This window comes from Cetorhinus maximus, unplaced genomic scaffold (assembly GCF_964194155.1).
Source record: "Cetorhinus maximus unplaced genomic scaffold, sCetMax3.hap1.1 HAP1_SCAFFOLD_926, whole genome shotgun sequence".
NCBI lineage: Eukaryota > Metazoa > Chordata > Chondrichthyes > Lamniformes > Cetorhinidae > Cetorhinus > Cetorhinus maximus.
Genome location: NW_027596868.1, coordinates 6,802 through 32,221, shown reverse-complemented (window position 1 = coordinate 32,221; position 25,420 = coordinate 6,802). Strand labels below are relative to the sequence as shown.

Here is a 25,420-nt window from a genome sequence, read left to right as displayed (position 1 = left end):
GGAGCTGAAGCAATTGTGGGCAGCGCTGCCATTTTTCGCAGGGGGGCCAATTAAGGCCCACCCAGCGCATTTCACACTCTCGTGGAGAGCGGGACTTTTAAAATTGCTGCGGGCGTGTCCAGACCGCTGGTTCCAATGGGGAACCGGCAGTCTGTATAAAATAAGGCCAGGCAGCCTCCTTTAAGCTGATCACCATGGCCAGCTCCAGGTTGTACTGCAGGGGGTCTGCACAGCAGGCTGTGGTAGAGGGAAGGCCAGAGGAGGAGTGCAGGATGCAGGGTGTGGGCCAGGAGCAGGGCAGGCTGCAGGGTGTGGGCCAGGAGCAGGGCAGGCTGCAGGATGTGGGGCAGGAGCAGGGCAGGCTGCAGGGTGTGGGCCAGGAGCAGGGCAGGCTGCAGGGTGTGGGGCAGGAGCAGGGCAGGCTGCAGGGTGTGGGCCAGGAGCAGGGCAGGCTGCAGGGTGTGGGCCAGGAGCAGGGCAGTCTGCAGGGTGTGGGGCAGGAGCAGGGCAGGCTGCAGGGTGTGGGCCAGGAGCAGGGCAGGCTGCAGGGTGTGGGCCAGGAGCAGGGCAGGCTGCAGGGTAGGCAAGCAGGGGGCCAATGTGCCCCTCGCTTCTCTGATGACTGCCTTGCTGCCCTTGTTGAGGAGGTGGCAGCCCGGCGAGAGGTCCTGTTTCCCCAGGATGGGAGGAGGAGGGCCCCCCCACGTGATGAAGCGGGCCTGGCAGGAGGTGGCGGAGGTGGTCACTTCCAGGGATGTTGTGCAGTGAACATGGATCCAGTGTCGCAAGCGCTTCAATGGTTTGTTGTGCTTTGGAAGGGTGAGGACCATGTTGACCTTGGCCATTTTACCCAGCAGGTAGCCTTAGCCTTTGAGGCCACCCCCCTCCATGTCTTAGTGTCGTTACTGCGTTGGGAATTTGGCGTGAGCTGGGTGGTCAAGCAGATAGTGACCATGCTTACATCAGGCTTAGTGGTTGATGAGAAGATGGGTTCTCCCTGCACCATGTTCCTGTTCTGCTACCTTAACGGGTCTGCCCAGCAAGGTCCCTGTAATCATCCTTACTTTCCACGGTCCTACCATTTCTCCTGTATTCCCGTACCTTGTTTGTCCTGCCCAAGTGCATAACCTCACACTTATCCACATAACATTCTATGTGGCATTCCTTAGGCCATCTGACCAGCCTGTCTGTATGTGCCTGTAATGTTTGGGCCTCCTCCTGACCACCCCACCAATGTTCCTCTCCTATGGTACTTGAAGGTTGAGCGCATTATGAGCCTGGGGGGAAAGGGATGAATTGTGTTTCTGACTGAACGCTAACTGACCCACTGTCCTTGTTAATTTCAGCATCATCAGAGCATGGCCGCAATGAGGACGTCCAGATGCCCCCTTCCACACCTGAGGGGTATCAATTGTCACGAGCGTCACACCATTTCAGTGAGGCAGACACCAGCGCAGCGACTACCACATCAGTGGGGAATGTAACATCAGCTAGTGTCCCGTAGCACAGTGGAGAGGGCACTTCACAATCGCTGGAGGAGATGGCACAGACAGATGGTGCCAGCAGCCGGTGGACTGCAGGGGACTAGGCACATGCTGAGTCCGGCAGTGATGATGTGCCTCTGGAGATGTCCGCCATGCAGCAGCTGCAGGACAAGCGGACGGGTGCGCGGGAGCATCTGGGAGTGTTGCATGAGAGTGTGCTTCACTTCGTCTCTGTGGTGGAGGAATCCAGGCAGAGTGTCAGTGATGGCATGAACCTCATGTCAGAGCGTCAGGCTTCTTCCATGGAGAGATTGGCCACTCTCATGGAGAGGGGCTTCAAACAAATTGATCAGCTTCTGATGGGGTTACGCTCGGACCTGCAAGTCCTCACAACGCTACTGGCCACAGGTGGTCATTGGCAATGTGGAAGACGTTCTGGGTACCAACTGTCCCAGCGTGGTGCCCATCCACCTGCGGTGAGCAGGGAGGTCCAAAGTGACCTCACATCAGCACAGCAGCTGCCTGTTGTCTGTGCGGGCTCCTCTCAGGGCGCTCCGGATGAGGGCAGCAGCTCTGCCCCTCTGCCAGTGACCGTTGCATCTGTTGAGGCTGCGACAACTGGGGAGGTGCCAGCTGTGGAACTGGCCACTCCCTCCCAGGCTGTGCCAGCACAGGCTCCACGGGCCAGAGGACGTCCGCCAAGGTCATCGAGGCCAACAGGACAGCAGAGTCAGCAGGCTGTCTCACAAGCCACTCCGAGCGATGGGGTGGCACCAAGACGTAGCACCCACAAACGTAAGCATAAGGCACGTTAGGCCCACCACGGTTTTGTCACTGGTGCTTTTGTGTTGGCCCGAGATTAGGGAATTTCTATTTTTCAATGTTGGAGCAACATTTTGTTTTGATTTTTGTGGCAGCTGATAAGGTGGAAGATGTAGCACCTAAGTGCCGCTTATGGATGCGCCAGGCAATTCTGGTCCTGCAGATCCGTTTGTGCGGAGCGAGCTGAAGGTTCGTTGGATTAAAGTCTCCCGGGTGTCCCTGCCTCCTTGGTGTAGTAGCGGGTTGGCGTGCTGCCCCTCATCATTGCCCTTTGCTTCCTCATCCTCTGAGGCACTGCTGGATTCATCGTGTGCAGCCTCATCCACTGCATCAAGGTCTTCATCGTCCACTGCATCCCCCCTTTCCAGTGCAAGATTGGGGAGAGTGCAGCATGCAACCACTATCACCAAGACACGATCTGGGGGGGTACTGGAGTGTGACCCCTGAGCGGTCCAGGCATCGGAAGCACAACTTGAGAAGACCGATGGCTCTCTCCGCCACAGCCCTTGTGGAGGCGTGGCTCCTATTGTAGCGCTGCTCAGCTTCTGTTCTTGGCTAGTGGAGAGGCGTCATGAGTCACCTTCTGAGGGGATAGCCCTTGTCACCCACCAGCCATCCATCCAGCCGAGTCAGAGCACTGAAGAGCCCCGGCACCTGGGAGTGTCTGAGGGTGTAGGCGTCGTGGGAGCTGCCTGGGTACCTTGCACAGACTTTCAGAATCAGCATCCTGTGATCACACACTCTCTGCACGTTCATGGAGTGGAAGCCCTTCCTGTTGACAAAGGCACCGGGTTCACCTGCGGCGCCTTGATGGCCACATGTGTACAGTCTATAGCACCCTGGACGCGGGGGAAGCCAGCAATGGCCGCGAAGCCTCTGGTTAGCTGTGTCTGACTTGCCTGGTCACAGCGGAAGTGGCTGAAGGTCAATGCCCATCTGAACAGAGCGTGACAGAGTGTAATCTGTTTGACATAAGTGTGGACAGCTGATTGGGAGACACCACAAAGATCACGCACTGAGCCCTGGAAGGAGCCAGAGGCATAGAAGTAGAGGGCAACTGTGACCTTCAGAACCGCTGGCATGGGGTGTCCACCCACACAGTTAGGGGAGATCTCAGGGCCAAGCATCTGACAGATGCTGTTGACTGTTTCCTTTGACAGTCGGAGCCTCCTTCAGCAATGCACCTCAGTCATATTGAGGTAGCTGCTTCGCCGCCTGTATATCCTGGCAGTGGGATAGTGTCGTCTTCTGCGGCCCCTTCCACCTTGGACTCCCTCTTGGACCTGCGTCCCTTGTGCCTGTGCCTGGCCTCCCAAAGGTGGCTCCCCTGGAGGCAGATTGTCCACTCCTGGCCTCCTCCTTATCCTATCCCTCCCTTCCTCCTCAGAGGAGCTGCCTCCTGTGGAGATGTCAGAACCCATACCCAGGCTGAATGGAGGCCTCTGGAAAGCTGCAGGCCCGATAAAGGTTCCTGACTGAAGAGTGCTGAGCTGAAGCGTCAAAGTACAGAGAAAGCTGCTGGAATTCGTTCTGAGCTGCTACAGATCACACAGGCAAGTTTAAAAAACTTGCTGCAATAAATGTTTCACATAAAACACTGACAACCCCACTGAGCCCACATATCCCGCCCGTGGATGAGTTTCATTAAAAATTCACTTACCCACCTGCCCGTTGTGCCCGTGCACCGAGCCGAAGATCACACGGGCACCTCAAAATCGGCGTTAAGGGCCTTAACAAGCCCTTTAATTAATGGCAGGTGAGTGTCACACTTCATCGCGCGCCCACCCAGCGAAATATCGCGATGGCGCGAGGTGACATCAGGACTCTCACCCGGCGTCACCGAGCGCCATTTTAAATGCTGATGTGTGGGGCCCGACCCCCCTGTTCGTCACCCAGAACATTCTGCCCCATGAGTTAATAAATGAGCAGCAGCACAGCTATGTTCATGGGAAATCGTGTCAGACCAACTTGGAGTTCTTTGATGAAGTAATGGAGGGGGTTGATGAGCTCAGCCTGGTTCATGTTATGTATATGGACTTTCAATTGTCACATGTTAGGAAAGTGAAAGCCATAGATTAAAGGGGCAGTGACATTGTGGATATGACACTGGCTATGGGACAGAAAGCAGACAGAAGTGGCGAATGGTGGCAAGATCGGCCGGGTGGTTAACAGTGAGGTCGAGTGTCTTGGGCTACAGGAAGATAGAGACAGGATGGTCAAATAGGCAGATAAGTGGCAGATGGAATTTAACCCTGAAAAGTGTGAGGTGATACACTTTGGAAGGAGTAATTTGACAAGGAAATATTCAATGAATAGCATGACACTAGGAAGTTGTGAGGAACAAAGGGACCTTGGTGTGTGTGTCCATAGATCTCTGAAGGCGGAGGGGCATGTTAGTGGGGTGGTGAAAAAGGCATATGGGACACTTGCCTTTATCAATCGAGACATAGATTACAAAAGTAGGGATTTCATGTTGGAATTGTATAGAACCTTGGTGAGGCCACAGCTGGAGTACTGTGTGCAGTTCTGATCGCCACATTATAGGAAGGATGTGATTGCACTGGAGGGGGTACAGAGGAGATTCACCAGGATATTGCCTGGGATGAAACATTGAAGTTTTGAAGAGAGGTTGGATAGACTTGGGTTGTTTTCGTTGGAGCAGAGAAGACTGAGGGGCGACCTGATCGAGGTGTACAAGATTATGAGGGGCATGGAGAGGATGGATAGGGAGCAGCTGTTCCCCATAGCTGAAAGGTCAGTCGTGAGGGAGAGGAGGTTTAGGGGGGATGTGAGGGAAAACTTTTTTACCCAGAGGGTTGTGACGGTCTGGAATTTGCTGCCTGGGAGGATGGTGGAGGCGGGTTACCTCACATCCTTTAAAATGAACCTGGATGGGCACTTTTATGGCCGTGACGGGGCCGAAATTTTCTGCCCATTGAGTTCAATCTTCAGGCTATTTGAGGCACCGTAAGAAGTTGTTTCGAACAACGGAGCCCAATATTCTGGAAAACCGTTCAAGGTGATGTGTGAAAAGTGGGGAGTTGACCATATTACCTCATCACCCACACTACCCCAGGCCCAATAGTATGGCGGAATGGATGGTCTGCACTGTAAAGTCTTTAATTATAAAATGTCAGCAAACTAAACAAGCTTTGCACATCGCAACAGGCACTATTTTAATATTAATCTGAGCTGTTACAGCTCTTTCTGAAATGCATTTTGAAATTTGAAATGTTTATTAATTAACTGTACAAATACCATACAAATTACTTGGTTTAGTTTAATCTAGTTTATTTTCTAAAATGGTTCCTATTAGCCAGTTGTCCATGTGCAGTGCAACCTGCAGAAACAGCTGCATTGTTTTCAGGAAAACGGATACAGCTCCACTGCCAATTCTGTTTTGTAGTGATTGAAATCACAACATCTGCCTGTTTCTGAGTGAGATCAGGGAGCCCATAAGCTGGAGGCAGAGGGCAGTGTCTGGCAGTAGAAAGTCCACCAGCTGACACAACCAGGAAGGGGGCAAAATGAAGAATTCGGCATCTTATTGAAAATGCTGCTCCAATCCACACTCGATAATCAAATAATCTGCTGTGTTTCACCATTAAAAATAAACCACCGAGCTCCTACAGAGGGAATGTGTCCAGGTTTAAAACTTAAACATGTACTTGATTCCCTGTTAATTTGATGGGATTGTTTCAGTTGGAAGTGTCTCTTATGATACAGACAGATTTGCTTTGTACAGGCAGTTTAAAACATTAACATCTCATAAAGTCCACCATTCACAAAAATACACAATCATGGTAAGCACTTACCCAATTTCTCAACATGCACTTTGAGCAGATGTGACTCCTCTCTGGGAATGTTCATCAGTAAAATATGATTGTTTATGTGTACAGAACTGCAGTGACTACACATTGAGCAGGGTGATGTTGCACAGACTGTTTCACCACTCCTCCAACTACCTTCCACATGATCCATCCAGCACCGGTGTCCAGTGTCAGGAGTGTGTGACATCTGCAACATGCAGTGCTGCCAAACCCCTCGGCTTCCCTGTGAACCCACAGCCTCTACCACCGAGAAGACAAATGCTTCAAGTGTAGTGGAGAAACCACACAAACATCCTTCCCTGGAACATACACGGCATCTTGACATGTGGGGAATCGTCTTTAGTCAGTGTCCAACAGTCGCGTGTGGATGACTGCCTTCAACACAGCACTCATGGCTGAAGTGTACCTGATAAACTCCATCTGATCTTTGAGTCTGATCACTGATGAACAAGAAATGCTGCAAGGAGCATCTCAATCCACAACCCTTGGTGTATTACAGCCTCATCTGAAGGTCTGGAGAAGGAAACAGCCTTCCACTGCTGGACATGCATTGGCACACCCTGGCTCCTGATGGTGTCAATGAGAGCTGGATTTCAGAATGCAGTCTTCAGTGCCAATGGTAAGGACCGCGTTCACTCTGTTAACATTCCCACCGAGGGTGCAAAAACAGACCCAAACATTCTTTGCAATAGATATGTGTGTTTACAGCTTGTGTAAGGGTGATGTTAATGAAGTGATTGAGGACAAGTTGCCTCAGAGGAGGTGGAGGAGGCTGCTCACCTCTCGTGCTGTACAGCATCGAGGAGTGTGGTGGCCTGTTACATCGAGCACGGACCCGTTACCCATTGGGGACTCATTCAGACTGCGGCCTCTGCATTTCCGCAGGGGAAGCCATTGTCACTGGGACAAGTACCGCGCATGAGTGCTCTGGTGGAGGGGCTGGGAGTTATGAGAAGATGAGGGTCTGAGGTGCTCTCAGAACCTTCCCCTTCCTCACGAACCTCCACAGCCCTAGGTTGTCCTTCAGGTGGGTTAGGAGGAGCTGGCTGCTGGGGCGCAGCAGTCGCCCATTCCAGCAACCATTGTGCCACCAGTGTGAACATCCTGAGGAGGTCTGTAATAAGGTAGACAGAGGGGTTTAGATGGAGAAAAGCAAAAATACAGCTGAGGCTGGAAATCTGAAATAAAAACAGAAAGTGCTGGAAAAGTGCTGGTGTATATGGGTGTTAGAGATATGGAATTCTAGAACGAACATATTAAGGTGCCACACAAAAGATTATTGGCAATAATAAGAGCAGATGGAATTGGAGGGAAGCTTTAGATGTGGGTTGGAAATTGGTTGTGAGGTAGGAAACAGAGAGTGGGGATACAGTGTCTGGTCTCAGATTGATGGGATGTGACAAGGGGTGTTTCACAGGAATCTGCACTGTGGCTCAACATTCACCATTTTTATAGTGAGTTGGATCAGGATAGAGTTGTGTGTTCAGCTTGTAAATGACACTGAATTAGGAGAATAGGAATTAGTGCAGATGGAGGCGGGGAGAGACATTGAAAGATGAAGTAAGAGAACAAAACCTTGGCAGATGGAGTTTGATGTGGGTGAGAGTGAGGTCATCCATTTTGGAATTGAAAAAATAAATTTCAAAATGTTCCAAATGGTTAGAAACCAGGAACTGGAGAGGAACAAAGTGGTTTGAGATTCCAAAGACACAAATCATTAAAAGCTGGTGGTCAGGTAAAGGTAGCAATAAAAAAACGATGAGTGGAATGTTGACTCTTACCTCAAGGAAGCTGGATTGTAAAAGGAATGAATTTCTGCTTCAGTTGTATTGAACCTTGGTCAAACCCCATCTGGATATTATATTCAGTTCTGGGCACCCAGCTCAGGAAGTGCCGGGTAGATTCACCAGAATGAAAACGGTGCTTCGAGGGTTAAATTATGAGGAGAGCTTGTATAAGCCTGGCTTGTATTCCATTGAGTTTAGAAGATTGAGCAATGATCAGATTGAGGTGTTTAGAATGTTAAAAGGATTGAAGAGGTCGATACGGAGAAACTATTTCCTCTGTTGGGGGAATGAAGAATGAGGGAACATATTGAGCTCAGTCATTTAGGAGGGAAATCAAGAAATAACTTTTCACACAAAGAAACCGGGAATTTACCCCCAAAAGGCTGTGGATGCTGGGACAACTGCAGATAACAAGACTGAGATTGGGAGAATTTTGGTGAGGAATGATTTCAAGGGATCTGGAGCTAAGGTGGGTAAATGGTGGTGAGGGACCAATCAGCTGTGATCTAACTGAATGGTGGGAGGGAAAACCACCTCCTCTTGTTCCAATGTTCCTAATCTTTATCAGTCCCTCCTCAGACAGGGGAAGCATTGCAGCAGAACGATGGTTTAACTTTGTTTTTCTATTAGTCAGGACTCATCAACTGACATGAAATGTTTCTCGATCACCCTTATCTCCTGAGGTTTTGTGGATAAGCACAGACATTAAAAACAAAATGAGGAAAAAGTTCAGATTTTCAAGTGGAAAATGCTGCGGACACCGATTTCCTTTACTTTCAATTTAGTATACGGTATTCACTGCTCCCGATGTGGTCTCCTCTACATTGGGGAGTTCAAATGCAGAATGGGTGACCGCTTTGCGGACACCTCCGTTCAGTCCACAAGTAACACCCTGAGCTTCCTGTTGCTGGTCATTTGAATTCTCCACCTTGCTCCCACTCTGACCTTTCTGTCCTTGACCTGCTACAGTTTTCCAATGAAGCTCAACACAAGCTCGAGGAACAGCACGTCATCTTTCGACTGGACACTCGACAGCCTTCTGGACTCAGCACTGAGGCTAACACTTTTAGATCAGACCCTCTGTCTTCATTTTGTTTTTTTTTGCTGGTTTGTTTGGGTCTCGTTTCTTTCTTTATTCCTTCATGTTACATTCAGACGGTTGCTATGCAGCCATTCACACCTCATCTGGACACCTTCTGTTTCTTTCCTTTACCCATTACCACTGCCTTTGGCTTTTATTCCATGAAACCTTTTATCCTTTAATCTCTCTTGCCCTCCTCCCTATCACACACCTTCCCTTCTGTTCTTCCACACCTCTCCCCGACCACTTGCTCAAAACCTATTACATTTCGAAACTTCCTGGGATTTATTACAAGTTGTTGTTGTTGTTGTAGCAGTGTGAGAGTCTCCATTTCCCATCACTCCATTTATCAGTCTGCACGCCAAGCTCCCTGGGTCAGTGTGGGCAGTGCCCACCAGTCATCCTCATGGATCAATGAACAAAACCACGTGAGATGATTGGATTAATGGTGCCTTCAACATGAGAACTTGTGGAGCTGAATTCAGTCAGGTGACACCAGAGCAACTCAGAGTGATTCCCATTGGTCCAAATAAAACCGGCCCTCCTGGTAATAAACCCATGAGTTCTGTCATTGGTGGAGATTGTGGAGATTGGGGCTGGTTAATTGGTTCAACGTTGCTGCTTCTGGTCTCATTGGTGTCAGGTGAGTGCAGCTGGTGTGTATAAAAGGTGCTGCTCGGTGGCTGAAGGGATGGTTGAGTTGTTTGGTATCATGGGGGATTTTGTAGTGAGGGCTTTGTTCCCAGTGCTGGTGTTAGTTGGAGCTGTTTGTGGCTCTGATACTTGGCAACAGTTTCTAGGCCAGAGTCAAAGCCACCCCTGTGCCTCAGACAGTCTCTCCTCCTGGCCCTCCCTTTGGTTTCCATTTCCGTGTGTCTGAGGGTGGAAGTGTGTCTCCACTGCAGACTGTGATGGTGCAGTGTGGAGAGGACAAGCTGCTGCTCAGGGTCCAGCTGGATTTATTTGGAACCTGGCACCTGATCAAAGCTGCTGACCTGACCCCGGGGACAGCAGGTTGTTGGCCAACCAGGATCTACTCTCAGAACCACACTGTCCTCTTTGACTATGGACTCCATGAGTGTGGCAGCAGGTTGCAGGTAATGGGAATCCTCAGCTCTTGCTCTAAGCTTGGGCTGTAGGTTATTCCCCACTCTTCATTCCAACACTGGGTGAGATGTCAATGATATTGAGGAGATAGCTGTCTCCTGCTTTATAAAACTACAAATTAGCTTTCTAGACTGTTATGTACTTTACTTTAACTGGTTCCTGAGTCTCTCCAACGTATGACATCAGCCCCATTGGTCTTGAACTTTCTCTTTGGATCCTCCAAGCTTTTCCTTTTGTTGTTTTGAGGATTTTCATCTCTATTCCCCTCATTCAGATCAATTCAACTGGAGACTTCAGTTTCAGTCCAGTTTAATCCAATTTGATTGTCTCTTAAATGAAGAAAATGGAATAAGAATTAAGTCCTCTTTGACTGAAAAGTAACTCCACACTTCCCAGTTTCCCTGCCATTGGAATAAATGGGGCCCTGGCTTCAAACTGTTCTATTTCCATGCTCCATGTTATTGTCCACTTGTGGCTCCTTTTACTGTTAACTGAAGCTGTCCTTTTGTTGAGAGACTTCCCGATTAATGGACCCTGATCTTGTGCGCATGATCTCTCTCCTTTGATAAGCACTGAGGTTACAAAGCAACAAATAACCAGATGAGGCCATACGGCCCCTCGAGCCTGTTCTCCAATCTCCCCACAACATATTCTTTGATGCCCCAAAGTAAATCCATCTGTCTAAAATATACTCAATAACTGAGCATTCACAGCTCTCTGGGGCAGTGAAGTCACAAAATGCATGACCTACAGGATGTTCTGGCAGTGTTACATGTGGGACTGAGCACACTACTGCCGACAGTGATTTAAGGCCCATGATCCAGACCCGGGGTCGGTTTGCTGCTGAACACAAATGTGGGTAGACCAAGCTGTACCTGTGAAAATAAATCAAACTGGGATAGAATTCCCAAGATTCTTTCCTTGCTGAATGAAGAAATTCCCTGTTACGTTAATCCTAAATGACTGGCGCCTGACCTGAACTGACAGCCCCTAATAGTAAACTCTCCAGTGATGGTGTAGCAGTCTCTTCACACTGACCCTGTCAATCCCCCTCAGAATTGTTTTCAGGGGATGGGATGACTTTATTGTTAACCCCTGTGTAGAACATTCTCATTTCAGAACAGCTCTTCATTCCTTCACCTGATTCTTTCAGATGATTGGAGATTTCCTCATCTACACCACCCACCTGAACCACACCCCAGAGTATCATGGATCTGTCATTGTGAGAACGAATGGAGCTGTCGTTCCCATTGAGTGTCGTTATTTGAGGTGAGAATCTTTATTCGCTTTGTCAATAAGATCTACAGCTGCTGGTGGTCTCTGAAGATGTCCTAAAATGACTCCCCTGCCTTTCCAGGAAGGGCAATGTGAGCAGTGACCCCATCAAGCCCACCTGGATCCCATTCAGCTCCACCAAGTCTGGAGAAGGGCATCTGTCATTCTCTCTGCGCCTAATGAATGGTATGTGATGGGTGGATGGGGAGTGATTTCCTGTAGTCACTCACTGGGAGTTACAGCCACTGTCTCGAACCCTTGTCCTCTTGTACTTCAGGTGACTGGCTTACAGAGCGCACTTCGACTGTCTACTACCTGGGTGAGCTCATTCACATTGAGGCCTCTGTTTCAATGACCAACCACATGCCCCTGAAGCTCTACATTGACCGCTGTGTAGCTACATTGAGCCCAGACAAGGACTCCACCCCGAGATACAGCTTCATTGACCACAATGGGTAAGGAGCTCTCTGCTTTCTCCAGCTGGTCCCATCTCAATGGCTTCACTTGATTCACTTCCTGTCCCTTTTTAATCTTTCTTCAGTTGCCTCCTGGACAGCAAAGCTGAGGACTCCTTTTCAACCTTTGTGTTGCCAAGAGACGAGCGGGAGCTGGACAAGCTCCGGTTTGACCTGGATGTGTTCCGTTTCCTTGGAGATGACCGTTCCTTGGTAAGAGGAAGCTGATCATTGGAGTCTCCATGTTGGGAGGGAGTCACTGAATCATGACTTGTGTTGAATGTGTCCCTCAGATTTTCATCACCTGTCACCTGAAAGTTGCTCCATTGGATCAGAGGGATTCCAGGAACAAAGCTTGTACTTTCCAGAAGGTGCAGAATGTGTCAGTTCCCCCTCTCTCCATCAGGGATTTGTTGTGTGGAGATGTGATGCACAACCTGGTTGATGGGCTCTTTCTCTTGTTTAGCTGGACCCCAAAGGAGGAATCAAGCATTGACATTTGTGCCTGTTGCCATGTGGGTAACTGTGGTGCCACAAAGGAGTTGTGGTTTGGTCCCAGAGGAAGGAGAGATCTTGTACCTGAAGCTGGTGGGACATTGATCCTCTAGATGTTGGACGTCCCCCTTTCCCCTCTCTAACTGGAATGTTTGATGTTGCAGAGAGTGAAGCTGGATTAAAGTGGGAGGGTGAGGCCTCACTTGGAGCCCTGCTCATTCTGGATACTGATGTGACCAAGCTGGCAACAGAGTCCCTGAATGAGGCTGAGCGAAGGATGCAGGAGAGGTCTCCAGGTGGTGAGTTGGCCGACTACTGGTTTCCATTTCCCCCTCAGTGTTTCCTTCACTAACCATTGGTTTCTCATTGCTTTGTAGGTGTGGAGTCTGAGGTGGTCCTGATCGTGGCCCTGACTGTGACAGCTGTCTCCCTGATCTCTGCTTCATTCTGGAGGTTATTAGCTATGAGGAGAGGTTGGAGAAACTCGGATTGCTCTCACTAGAGCGACGGAGATTGAGGGGCGACTTGATAGAAGTTTACAAAATTATGAGTGGCATGGACAGAGTAGATAGTCAGAAGCTTTTTCCCAGGGTGGAAGAGTCAATTACTTGGGGACATAGATTTAAGGTGAGAGGAGAAAACTATAGAGATGTGCGGGGCAAGTTTTTTTACACAGGGTAGTGAGTGTCTGGAATTCGCTGCCAGAGGAGGTGGTGGAAGCAGGTACGATAGTGGTGTTTAAGAGGCAGCTTGACAAATACATGAATAGGATGGGAATAGAGGGATACGGACCCCGGAAGTGCAAAATGTTTTAGTTGACGGGCAATATGATCGACGCAGGCTTGGAGGGCCGAAGGGCCTGTTCCTGTGCTGTACTTTTCTTTGTTCTTTTCTTTGTTCATTGCTGGCCTTGCTCCTGTACAGGAAACACAAGCAAACTCAGGTCAAACAGTGATCAAATGATCAATAAAGCAGAAACTCCTTCTACCTTGTGTCTGGGAGCTGAATGGTCTATGCATTCTCCTTGTTAATTAAATATCTCCATGGACCTAATGACTGGTGTTAGTCTATCCAAGCACAGAACTAGGCCTCCTGAATGATGGGTTTACGGAAGGTTGAGAGAAGCAGGAATTGCTCATTTTTTTTCTGGGTGCTTCAGACCCCAGGCTTGGTATCTATAGCCACCCAGTGTGGGGGAGGGGGTGTGAGCAGGCCTGGCATGAGGGGGAGGGGATGTGAGCAGATCTGGGACCTCCTTGTGGACCTGTTCCTGAGCCTGGCTGGTGTTGGTGTTTACTCAGGCTGCCTCACTCTCTTCCATGGTGATGTTCACCAACTGGAGAGGGGGCTCACTGTATTGGAGTGTTTGAGGTTTGCTGTCATCAGTGGTGCCAGAAGGACCGAGTGGATGATCCATCTCAGCCTCCTCCTGAGGTCTCCAGCATCAGATGCCAGTCTTCAGCCGAGTTGATTCACTCCTCATGATATCAAGAAATGGCTGAAGGCCCTGGATCTGCATCTGCACTGGCCCTTACAATATTCCAGCAATAGTACTGAAGGCTTGTGCTCCAGAACTTGCCGTTCCCCTCTTCAAGCTGTTCCAGTGCGGCTACAACACTGGCATCACCCAGCAAAGTGGAAAATTGCCCATATGTGACCTGTCCACAAAAAGCAGGACAAATCCAACCCAGCCAATTCCTGCCCCATCAGTCGACTCTCGATCATCAGCAAAGTGATGGAAGGGGTTGTAACAAGTGCTGCTTGATAGCACTGTTGCTGCTCACTAACACTCAGTTTGGGTTCTGCCAGGGCCACTCAGCTCCTGACCTCATTACAGCCTTGGTCCTCAGGGCAGTGTCCAAACCCCAACCATCTTCAGCTGCTTCATCAAAGACCTTCCCTTCATCATAAGGTCAAAAATGGGGATGTTCACTGATGATTGCACAATATTCAGCATCATTCAGGACTCCTCAGATACTGAAGCAGCCCATGTCCAAATGCAGCAAAACCTGGACAATATCCAGGCTTGGGCTGACAAGTGGCAAGTAACATTCGTGCCACATGAGTACCAGGCAATGAACACTTCCCACCAGAGAGAATCTAACCATCTCCCTTTGAAATTCAATGGCATTACCACCACTGAATTCCCCACTATCAACATCCTGTGGGTTACCATTGACCTGAAACTGAACTGGGCGAGCCACATAAATACTGTGGCTAAAAGGGCAGGTCAGAAGCCATGAATCCTGCAGTGAGTATTTCACCTCCTGATTCCATTAAGCCTGTCCACCATCTACAAGTCAGGAGTGTGATGGAATAATCTCCCCTTGACTAGACAAGTACAGCTCCAACAATACTCGAGAAGCTTGACACCATCCAGGGCAAAGCAGCCCACTTGACTGGCACCCCATGCACAATCATTCGCTCCTTCCATCACCAATACACAGTGAACAAGATGCTCTGCAGAAACTCACCAAGGCTCCTAGAACAGCACCTTCAACATCCACGACCACTACCATCTAGAAGGACAAGGCCAGCAGATAAATAGGAACACAACCAACTGGAAGTTCCCTGCTAAGCCACTCACCATCTGACTTGGAAATATATTGCCGTTCCTTCACTGTCACTGGGTCCAAATCCTGGAACTCCCTCCCTAACAGCAGTGTGGGTGTACCTACACCACAGGGACTGCAGTGGTTCAAGAGGGTAGCTTACCACCACCTTCACAAGGGCAATGAGGGACGGGCCATAAACGCTGGCTGAGCCAGTGATGCCCAAACCTCATGAATGAATAAAGTATTTTGTATCTGTTTTCATGGCAGACAACACGAACAACATCCCAATAATAGTGGAAGGTCAAGGGGCTACAGGGAGCAGGGATCTTAAAACAACCACTATCACGAAAGAAAGAGTAATGGGAATATTAATGGGACTTAAAGCTGACAAGTCCCCTGGACCTGATGGCCTGCATTCTAGGGTCCTATAAGAAGTGACTGCAGAGAGAGTTTATGCATGGGCTGTCATCTTACAAAATTCCACAGGTTCTGGAGATGTAATGAAGTCAGGAGCTGAGAGTCCCTGGCGAAATCCATACTGGGCATCAATGAGCAGGTTATTGCTCAGCAAGTGCTGCTTGATAGCACTGTTGATGACTCCTTCCATTGCTTTACTGATGATCGAGAGTAGACTGATGGGGCGGTAATTGGCTGGGTTGGATTGCCCTGCTTTTTGCGTACAGGACATACACGGGCAATTTTCCACATAGCCGGGTAGATGCCAGTGTTGAGCTGTACTGGAACAGCTTGGCTAGGGGTATGGCAAGTTCAGGAGCACAAGTCTTCAGTACTATTGCTGAAATATTGTCAGGGCCCATAGCCTTTGCAGTATCCAGGGTCTTCATCTGTTTCATCATATCACGTGGAGTGAATCGAATTGGCTGGAGACGGGCATCTGTGATGCTGGGGACTTCCGGAGGAGGCTGAGGTGGATCATCCACTCAGCACTTGTGGCTGAAAGTTGTTGCAAATGCTTCAGCCTTATCTTTTTCACTGATGTGCTGGGCTCCCCCATCATTGAGGATGGGGATATTTATGGAGCTGCCTCCTCCAGTGAGTTGTTTAATTGTCCACCACCATTCACAACTAGATGTGGCAGGACTGCAGAGCTTAGATCTCATCCGTTGGTTGTGGGATTGCTTAGCTCTGTCTATCACTTGTTGCTGATGCTGGTTGGTACACAAGTAGTCCTGTGTTATAGATTTACCAAGTTGACACCTCATTTTTAGGTATACCTGGTGCTGCTCCTGGCATGCCCTCCTGCACTCTTCATTGAACCAGGGTCAATCGCCTGGCTTGGTGATGATGGTAGAGTGGGGGATATGCAGGGCCATGAGGTTACAGGTTGTGTTCGAGTACAATTCTGCAGCTTCTGATGGCGCTCAGCGCCTTATGGAAGCCCAGTCTTGATTTGTTAGATCTGTTTGAAATCTATTCCATTTAGCACAGTGGTCGCGTCCCACACCACGATGGAGGGTATCCTTAATGTGAAGGCAGGACTTGGTCTCCACAATGATTGTGCAATGGTCACTCCTACCGATACTATCATGGACAGATGCATCTGCGACAGGCAGGTTGGTGAGGATGCGGTCAAGTATTTTTTTTTCCCCTTATTGGTTCCCTCACCACCTGCCGTAGACCCAGTCTAGCAGCTATGGCATTTAGGACTCAGCCAGAGGTGGTGCTAATGAGCCACTCTTGGTGATGGACTTTAAGGTCCCCCACCCAGAGTACATTCTGTGCCCTTGCCACCCTCCCGAGGTGCTCCCTCCATTTGGTGTTCGGTATGGAGGAGCACTGATTCTTCAGCCGAGGGAGGAGGGAACGTGGTAATCAGAAGGAGGTTTCCTTCATGTTTGACCTGATACCATGAGACTTCATGGGTCCAGAGTCGACACTCCCTCCCGACTGTATACCACAGTGCCGCCACTTCTGCTGGGATGATGATGATGGTGGTGTCCGGGACCTAATCTGTAAGGTATGATTCCATTGCTTCACTAACCCCCAGATGTTAGTTAGGAGGACTTTGCAGTGTTGACAAGGCTGAGTTTGCCGTTGTCATTTCCGGTGCCTAGGGGAATGCTGGGTGGTCCTTCCGGTTCATTCCTTTGTTTGGTGCTTTGTTGTGGTTTGATACAACTGAGTTGCATGGAAGAGTCAACCACGTTGTGCTCTGGAGTCACATGTCGGCCAGACCAGGTAAGGATAGCAGATCAGACGGGTTTTGACAACAATTGACAATGGCACCATGGTCATCGTTAGACTTTTAATTCCACATTTTTCATTGAATTCGAATTCCAGTACCAACCATGGCAGGATTCAAACCCTGGTCCCCAGTGCATTACCCTGGGTCTCTGGGTTACTCGTCCAGTGACAATTCCACTACACCATCGCCTCCCCTCAACACTGAAACCCATTGTTAAGGAAGCAGGAGCAGAAAATTGAGAAAATCAGAATACAAACGGCAGATTAGTTTTGTGAAGAGGAAATTGTGTTGGACAAGTTCATGTGAGTTGTTTGAGGATGTAACAAGCAGGGTGGATAAAGGGGAACCAGTAGATGTAGTGTATTTGGATTTCCAAAAGATATTTGATAAGATGCCATATAAAAGCTTATTATCCAAGGCAAGAGTTCCTGATGTTGGGAGTAATATATTTGCATGGATAGAGGTTTGGGTAACTAAAGGAAAGAGAGTCAGGAGAATTAGCTCATTTTCAAGTTGGCTAACGGTCACTAGAGGAGTGTCCCAGGGACCCGTGCTGGAATCTCAACTACTGACAATCCATATGAGCGACTTGGATGAAGGGACCGAGTGTATTATTGACAAATTTGCATCCAATACAAGGATAGGTGGGAAAGCAAATTGCCAGGACACACAGGTCAGGATTTTCCAGCACCACCTGTCACCAGGATCTTCCGGTCCCGCCAAAAGTTAATGGAACTTTGGCTGACCTGCCCCATCCCCTGTGATGGGCACTGCCACATGAGGCTGGAAAATCCTGGCAAAGGGAAATCGATGGGTTAAGGGAGTCGGCCAATATTTCAGAGATGGATAAAAATGTGGGAAAACGTGAGGTTATCCACTTTGGCAGGAAGAACAGAAGAGCAGAATATTATTGAAATGCAGAGAGACTGCAGAATGCTGCAGTACAGAGGGAACTGGGTGTCCCTCATACATGAAACTCCAAAAGTTAGCATGCAAGTCCAGCCAGGAATTAGGAAGGCAAGTTGAATGCTGGGCTTCATTACAAGGGGGACAGAGTGTAAAAGTGGATTTCGTACCAGGAGGGCCGATTTCAATCCTTTTAACATTCTAAACACCTCAATCTGATCATTGCTCAATCTTCTAAACTCAATGGAATACAAGCCAGGCTTATACAAGCTCTCCTCATAATTTAACCCTCGAAGCACCGTTTTCATTCTGGTGAATCTACCCGGCACTTCCTGAGCTGGGTGCCCAGAACTGAATATAATATCCAGATGGGGTTTGACCAAGGTTCAATACAACTGAAGCAGAAATTCATTCCTTTTACAATCCAGCTTCCTTGAGGTAAGGGTCAACATTCCACTCATCGTTTTTTTATTGCTACCTTTACCTGACCACCAGCTTTTAATAATTTGTGTCCTTGGAATCTCAAACCACTTTGTTCCTCTCCAGTTCCTGGTTTCTAACCATTTGGAACATTTTGGAATTTATTTTTTCAATTCCAAAATGGATGACCTCACACTAACATCACAATTACACAAGTTGTAAACACACATATCTATTGCAAAGAATGTTTGGGTCTGTTTTTGCACCCTCAGTGGGAATGTTAACAGAGTGAACGCGGTCCTTACCATTGGCACTGAAGACTGCATTCTGAAATCCAGCTCTCATTGACACCATCAGGAGCCAGGGTGTGCCCATGCATGTCCAGCAGTGGAAGGCTGTTTCCTTCTCCAGAACTTCAGATAAGGCTGTAATACACCAAGGGTTGTGGATTGAGATGCTCCTTGCAGCATTTCTTGTTCATCAATGATCAGACTCAAAGATCAGATGGAGTTTATCAGGTGCACTTCAACCATGAGTGCTGTGTTGAAGGCAGTCATCCACACGCGACTGTTATACACTGACTAAAGACGATTCCCCACATGTCAAGATGCCGTGTATGTTCCAGGGAAGGATGTTTATGTAGTTTCTCCACTACACTTGAAGCCTTTGTCTTCTCGGTGGTAGAGGCTGTGGGTTCACAGGGAAGCCGAGGGGTTTGGCAGCACTGCATGTTGCAGATGTCACACACTCCTGACACTGGACACCGGTGCTGGATGGATCATGTGGAAGGTAGTTGGAGGAGTGGTGAAACAGTCTGTGCGGCATCACCCTGCTCAATGTGTAGTCACTGCAGTTCTGTTCACATATACAATCATATTTTACTGATGCACATTCCCAGAGAGGAGTCACAACTGCTTAAAGTGCATGTTGAGAAATTGGGTAAGTGCTTACCATACATGTCTGTTTGTGCAAATGGTGGACTTTAGAAGATAGTTATGTTTTAAACTTCCTCCTTTAATTCAAGATAAAATAGATTAATTTGGAGAGGGGGATGTGACCTCCTGTGAAATCTGCCTGGAGACCTCGCTACGTGACTTCAATGAAATCTTGGGCAGTGAGAAATATCTTGTTAAAACCAGGAAGGATTTGGGCTTTTAAAAAGAAGATTACGTTTTTGCTGAGAGATCCATGTAATGTCTAAATGTGGTGTGGTGTTTTTGGCTCTGTTAAGATGTTAATGGAGAATACCTTTTCTCTAGTTTGGAGTATTAGTTTCCTACTAAGTACTGTTTAGTCTGGGTTGATTTTGGTGTTTTGTTACAGCAAAGGTTTTCAAACATGAAATCTTGTCATGTGATTCTTTGTGTTGTTTACTGGGAAGTTCATATCTTTTTTAAAAGTTACCAGTCTCTATGGGAATCATAACACTATCCAATAAAATTAACGTTTTACATTCTTTAAGTGAATAAAATTTTTCAGCATTGCATACAAGCCAACAATTGGAAACCGAGTTTACATTACAAAGCTCTGTCCAGCGGAGTTTTTACAGGTCACTTTGTACAAACTTGCTGCTTTGATTTTTTATTGGCTAGAGAGGGTCCTCCAGTCTCCTGAATTATACGGATATTTTTATATTGATTCATTCTAAAGTAGTGGAACTGCAGCTCATTGTTGTAAAGAGCCATCGCAGACACAATGGGCCAAATGACTTCCTCCTGTGCTGTTTGATCCTATCTTGCTCTGTGGTCTGACATTGTGATTCTGACCATTAAAGGTGACCTTTCAGTCTCCAGCTGTAGGTCAGTAATTGGCCTTTTGTCATTGTTAATCTGTACGGTCCTTCCCCAAACATCAGGCAAGGTCCACAACCAGAATCAGGAAGTCACCAATACAACTTTCAACTCCATTTAAAACAATTGTCAAAAGTGCCGGGGGGAAGATGGGGAGAAATTTTTTTTTTTCACAGGATGTTATGATGATTGTCTGAAAGGGGGATGGAAGAAGATTCAATATCACTTAATAATTCACTTTCAAATAGGACGTGGATATTTATTGAAAAAGGAAAAATTTGCAGGGCGACAGGGAAGGAGTGAGGGGATGGGATGAATTGGGTCCCTCTTTCAAAGAGCCTGAAAAGCTAAGTGGGCAGAATGGCCTCTTCCTGTGCTGGAAGATTCGATCAACATTTTATAATTAAAGACTTTACATTGCATACCATCCATTCGGCCATGTTATTGGGCCTGGTGTAGTGTGGGTGATGAGGTAATATGTCAACTCCCCACTTTTCAGACATCACCTTGAGTGGTTTTCCAGAATATTGGGCTCCGTTGTCCGAAACCACTTCTTACGGTGCCTCAAATAGGCTGAAGATTGAACTCAGTGGGCAGAATTTTACAGCCCTGTCATGGCCTGGGTGGGGCTGTAAAATGCCGGGAGCCTTTCAAAAGTCCCTTAGCTTTGGCGTGACTGTAAAATGCTGCCGGCATAAAATTCCACCCAATGCGTTGGCAGTGGCTGCGCTGGATGTATCATGGAACTGATGAACATTTGGCGAAATCATCACAACCAAGAAATCACCCCATGGATGCTGAAGAGATCGGTTAAAATTCTAATTATTGGATGTATCGCTGAAAAAGGAGACTTTTTTGTCTTGCTCTCGTCAGGTCAATTTGCAAGAATGGCAATGAAAGGGAAACAACAAATTTATACTGTATGAGAACAGAGTGTTTATTGCTGGTCAAGTGGACTCTGATTGGTTGAGGCATTGCCATGGAGAATGCACCAGTTGATGGTGATTGACATTTAAGTGCCATGCACTGTTTGAAGTTTAAAATAGGGCCCAAGCCATTTGCTCATCATGCAAGCTTGATGCTTAAATAGGGCTCATCAAAGGCATCCTGCAGGATAATGGCTACCCTGATCAGATTATTTCGCACTGTATATCACGCAAACTCAAGAACGGGCCTAAGACTGTCTCCTTTGGCTGTGAAAAGTGCCCAATCTACCTCACACTACTCTAGAAGGGCAAGGTATCTCAAAATTTGAGCAGCGGGTGAAGCTAGTTGTTTCACACTGCTACAATGCAATAGCAACACGAGTGCTATTGGCCACTAACAAGATGCTGCCATCAAGCCAAAAAGACATTTTGCCTATCACACAAATGAGTAATGTGGTATATGAGTTTCAGTGCCAGTGTGATGCTAGGTATGTAGGCCGTATGTCCCAAAACCTGGCGGATCATATCAACATCATGTCCCATCCACTGTTCACAACGGGCAAGGTACAGGCTGGATCCAACCAGCCCATAAAACATAATGTGCAACATTAGATATGATTCGCGATTGGAGAACATTTGCTAAACAATCAGCAGTGTGCTAAGAATTATGCTGATGATCAGTTTAAGAATTTAAGATTGTCAGGCAGCCTCACAGTGTGGCCCATTTATGTGTACTGGAAGCTACATATATTTATTCACAGGGCCCTGTTCATTGCAGACAGAAAGAACATGTACGCATATTGCGCCTGTTTAACTGAACAAAATAAGTGACAGCCATTCACTCGTTCATTCCTCAGGGCAATGTCTTGATCAATCAGAGTCAAGCTACCTGGTTTACATTTCAAACAATTCTTAGCAGTTAACTGTAAGTCACCATCACCTGGTGCATTCTCCATGGCAGCATCTCTACCATCAGAGTCTACTTGCTAACCAATCAGCACTCTCTGCTCACACAGTATAAATTTGTTTTTTCCCTTATATTGCCATTCTTGCAAATTGTCCTGACCAGTGCAAGATGAAAAGCTTTGACAAAAACTGTCTCTTTTTTTCAGCAATACTCAGGTTCTGGACCATCAAATGTTTATTGGATGTGTGGGTACCTTGTGAGGTAATAATGATTCTTCTGATGTCAGGGCATGTTGACTTGGCACGCCTCACATTCCCTCTGGCAGGATGCGAACAAGTGGAGACCCACAGGGGTCTGTGCTGAGGCCTCAACTTTTTACAATTTACATCAATGACTTAGATGAGGGGAGTGAAGGCTGGTAGCTCAATTTGCAGATGACGCAAAGATAGGTAGGAAAGTATTTTGTGAAGAAGACATAAGGAGGTTCTTGATGGATATAGAAAGGTTGAGTGAGTGGGCAAAGATCTGGCAAATGGAGTTTAATGTGGGATGTGTGAAGTTGTTCACTTTGGCAGGAAGAACAAAAAAGCAGAGTATGACTTAAATGGAAAATGGCTGCATAATTCTGAGGTGCAGAGGGATCTAGATGTTCTTGTACATGAGCCACAAAAACTTAGTGTACAGGTACTGCAAGTAATTAAGAAGGCTGATGGAACGCTATCCTTTATTACGGGGTGAACTGAACATAAAAGTAAGAATGTTTTGCTTCAGTTATATAGGGCATTGGTGAGACTGCACCTCGAATGCTCTGCACAGTTTTGGTCTCCTGATTTAAGGAAGGATGTAAATGCATTGGAGGCAGTTGACAGGAGGTTTACTAGGTTGATACCTGGAATGAGTGGGTTGTCTTTTAAGGAAAGGTTGGACAGGCTGGGCTTGTTTCCACTGGAGTTTAGAAGAGTGAGGGGGGTGATTTGATTGAATTATACAAGATCCTGAACAGCCTTGACAAGGTGGACGTGGAAAGGATGTTTCCTCTTGTGGGAGAGTCCAGAACTAGGGGGCACTGTTTTAAATTTAGGGGTCACCTTTTTAGGATGGAGATGAGGAGAACATTTTTCTCTCAGAGGGTTGTGCGACTTTGGGACTCTGCCTCAGAAGGTGGTGGAGTTGGGGTCATTGAATATTTTTAAGGCAGGGGTAGATAGATTCTTGTTAGGCTAGGGAATCAAAGGTTATCGGGAGTAGATGGGAATGTGGAAATCGAAACACAAGAAGATCAGCCATGATCTTATTGAATGGTGGAGCAGGCTCGAGGGGCCGAATGGCCTACTCCTGTTCCTGTTTCTTACGTTCTTATCATTCGATGTCTAGATTCATACCTGATCACTATACTGTTCTCCAGCCTGTTTCCTGGTTCAATCTATCCACATATACACTTGGTGCAATTGCTGGAGGATGTCAGGTCTAAGAGAACAAGGACTTTCTGGCCCTTGGGGAATCCCAAGCTCATCTCTGTGAGGCCAAAATAGTCTTAGAGCCTCTGGAACATCCTGGAAGGACTCTGGCCACCCTCCAATCACAGTCTTCCATAACTGTTGCAATACAGGAACATTGGACATCTCTTGTTGCAGTTGCTGGCATCTATTCTTCCCGAAATTCAGCCGGTCGATATGAAAGATGTCTTCAATTTCCATTTCGATGAAATCCACTTGCAGATCTAAGGAAATATCTGCAGTTTTGGATCAGATGTGAGCATGGAACAAGCCAGTTTGTAGCGTATGTCACAGTCATAGCCTTGTATTTTGATGAGTAAGTGATGGAATCTGGATGGTGCACTAGTTAACAGCTGAATGTCAATTGTACACGAGGTGTGGACTCACTGGATTCTGTAATCACAGGTTTGGATAATCATACAGCCTGGATGGAATTCATTTGCTCCATTATGTCTGTACCATCTTTGAAAGAGCGATTTTGCTTTGTCTCTCCTGCCTGCTCTTTCCCTATAACCCTGCAAATCCCCCCTATCGGTATTTATCCTGTTCCCTTTTGAAACTTACTATTGAATCTGCTTCCAGCATGTCTTCAGGCAGTGCATTCTAGATTGGAACAACTCACTGGATAAAAGGAATTGTGTCGAATTCTGGGTGTTTCATATGAGAAAGGATGTGAGGGTCTTGGAGGGAGTGCAGCAGAGATTTACTGGAATGGTACCAGGGATGAGGATTTCAGTTATACGGAGAGACCAGAGAAGCTGGGATTGTTCTCCTTAGAGCAGATAAAGTCAAGGGGAGATTGAATGGAGGTGTTCAAATTAATGTGGAGTATTGACAGAGTGAGGAGAAACTGTTCCCACCGGAACAACACTCAGTTACAAGATTTCAAATAATTGTCAAAAGAACCAGAGGGGAGAGAAAGAGAACATTTTTATCCAGTGAGTTGTTCCAAGCTGGAATGCACAAATCTTTGAAGGTGGCAGGAGAAGTTGATCAAATTGTTAAAAATCCCTGCAGGATATTTGGTTTAGACAGAGACAGAGGCCAGGATTTTCCAGCCACGCCATGGTGGGACCTGCTGCGGGAGATTTGGTGGCCCAGCCAAAAGCCCATTGACTTTCGATGGGAGCAGACGATCCCGGTGGTGGATGGGGCTGGAAATTCACACCCATCGAGTGTAAAAGCCTTCGAGGATTTGTGTACATGTTCTCCACTGTCCCTGCACCTCATTTAAAATCACCTGATATTATTTATATCATCTGTCCTCATTCTTCCTCCCACATGAATCATTCACATTGCTCTGCATTAAATTTCATTTCTCAGGTATGTTTTATATTTTATATCTCACATTGATGTTGATTTTCTACGTGTCTAACAGATTTTATTCGCAGTGTTTTAAATGTCTGCTCCAGCTTCCAGCACTTTCTTCAGCTTTATTTACTTTTCTCTGAGTCCACACTCAGGCTTAATTAATCAAGCACCATGAGCATTGATCAGTCAACAGACAGACATAATCAAAGGCAGAACAATTGAATCATTGGACACCACAAATTCTCTCTCCATTTCACCAATCTATGTCCTCCTAAAGCCTATTCCAATTCTCCTCACTGTTTGCATTCTGTATTCCTGTTATCTATAAACAACAAAATTCTGTCCTTTATATATGTCCAGGTCATTTAACGGTATCAGAAGGAGCAGTGGTCCTAATACTGACTCGTGGGGAACATCTCTGTGTACTCCCCTCCATCCTGAATTTCACCGTTGACCACTTCTGTCTGCTTTCTGTCCCATAGCCAGTGTCGTATCCACAATGTCACTGCCCCTTTAATCTATGGCTTTCACTTTCCTAACATGTGACAATTGAAAGTCCATATACAT

The 25,420-nt window shown here is 47.2% G+C and overlaps 1 protein-coding gene across 1 annotated transcript in view; it reads left to right on the top strand.

The window, feature by feature from the left end:
* LOC144675275 (zona pellucida sperm-binding protein 3-like) overlaps positions 1-23,770 on the top strand; it is a 65,403-nt gene extending 41,633 nt beyond the window's left edge. Inside the window, exons 6-7 of the mRNA XM_078536137.1 lie at positions 11,928-12,054; positions 23,681-23,770. Coding sequence (XP_078392263.1) covers positions 11,928-12,054; positions 23,681-23,770 — 217 coding nt within the window. The remainder of the gene's footprint in view (positions 1-11,927; positions 12,055-23,680) is intronic.
* Positions 23,771-25,420: the final 1,650 nt, after the last annotated feature.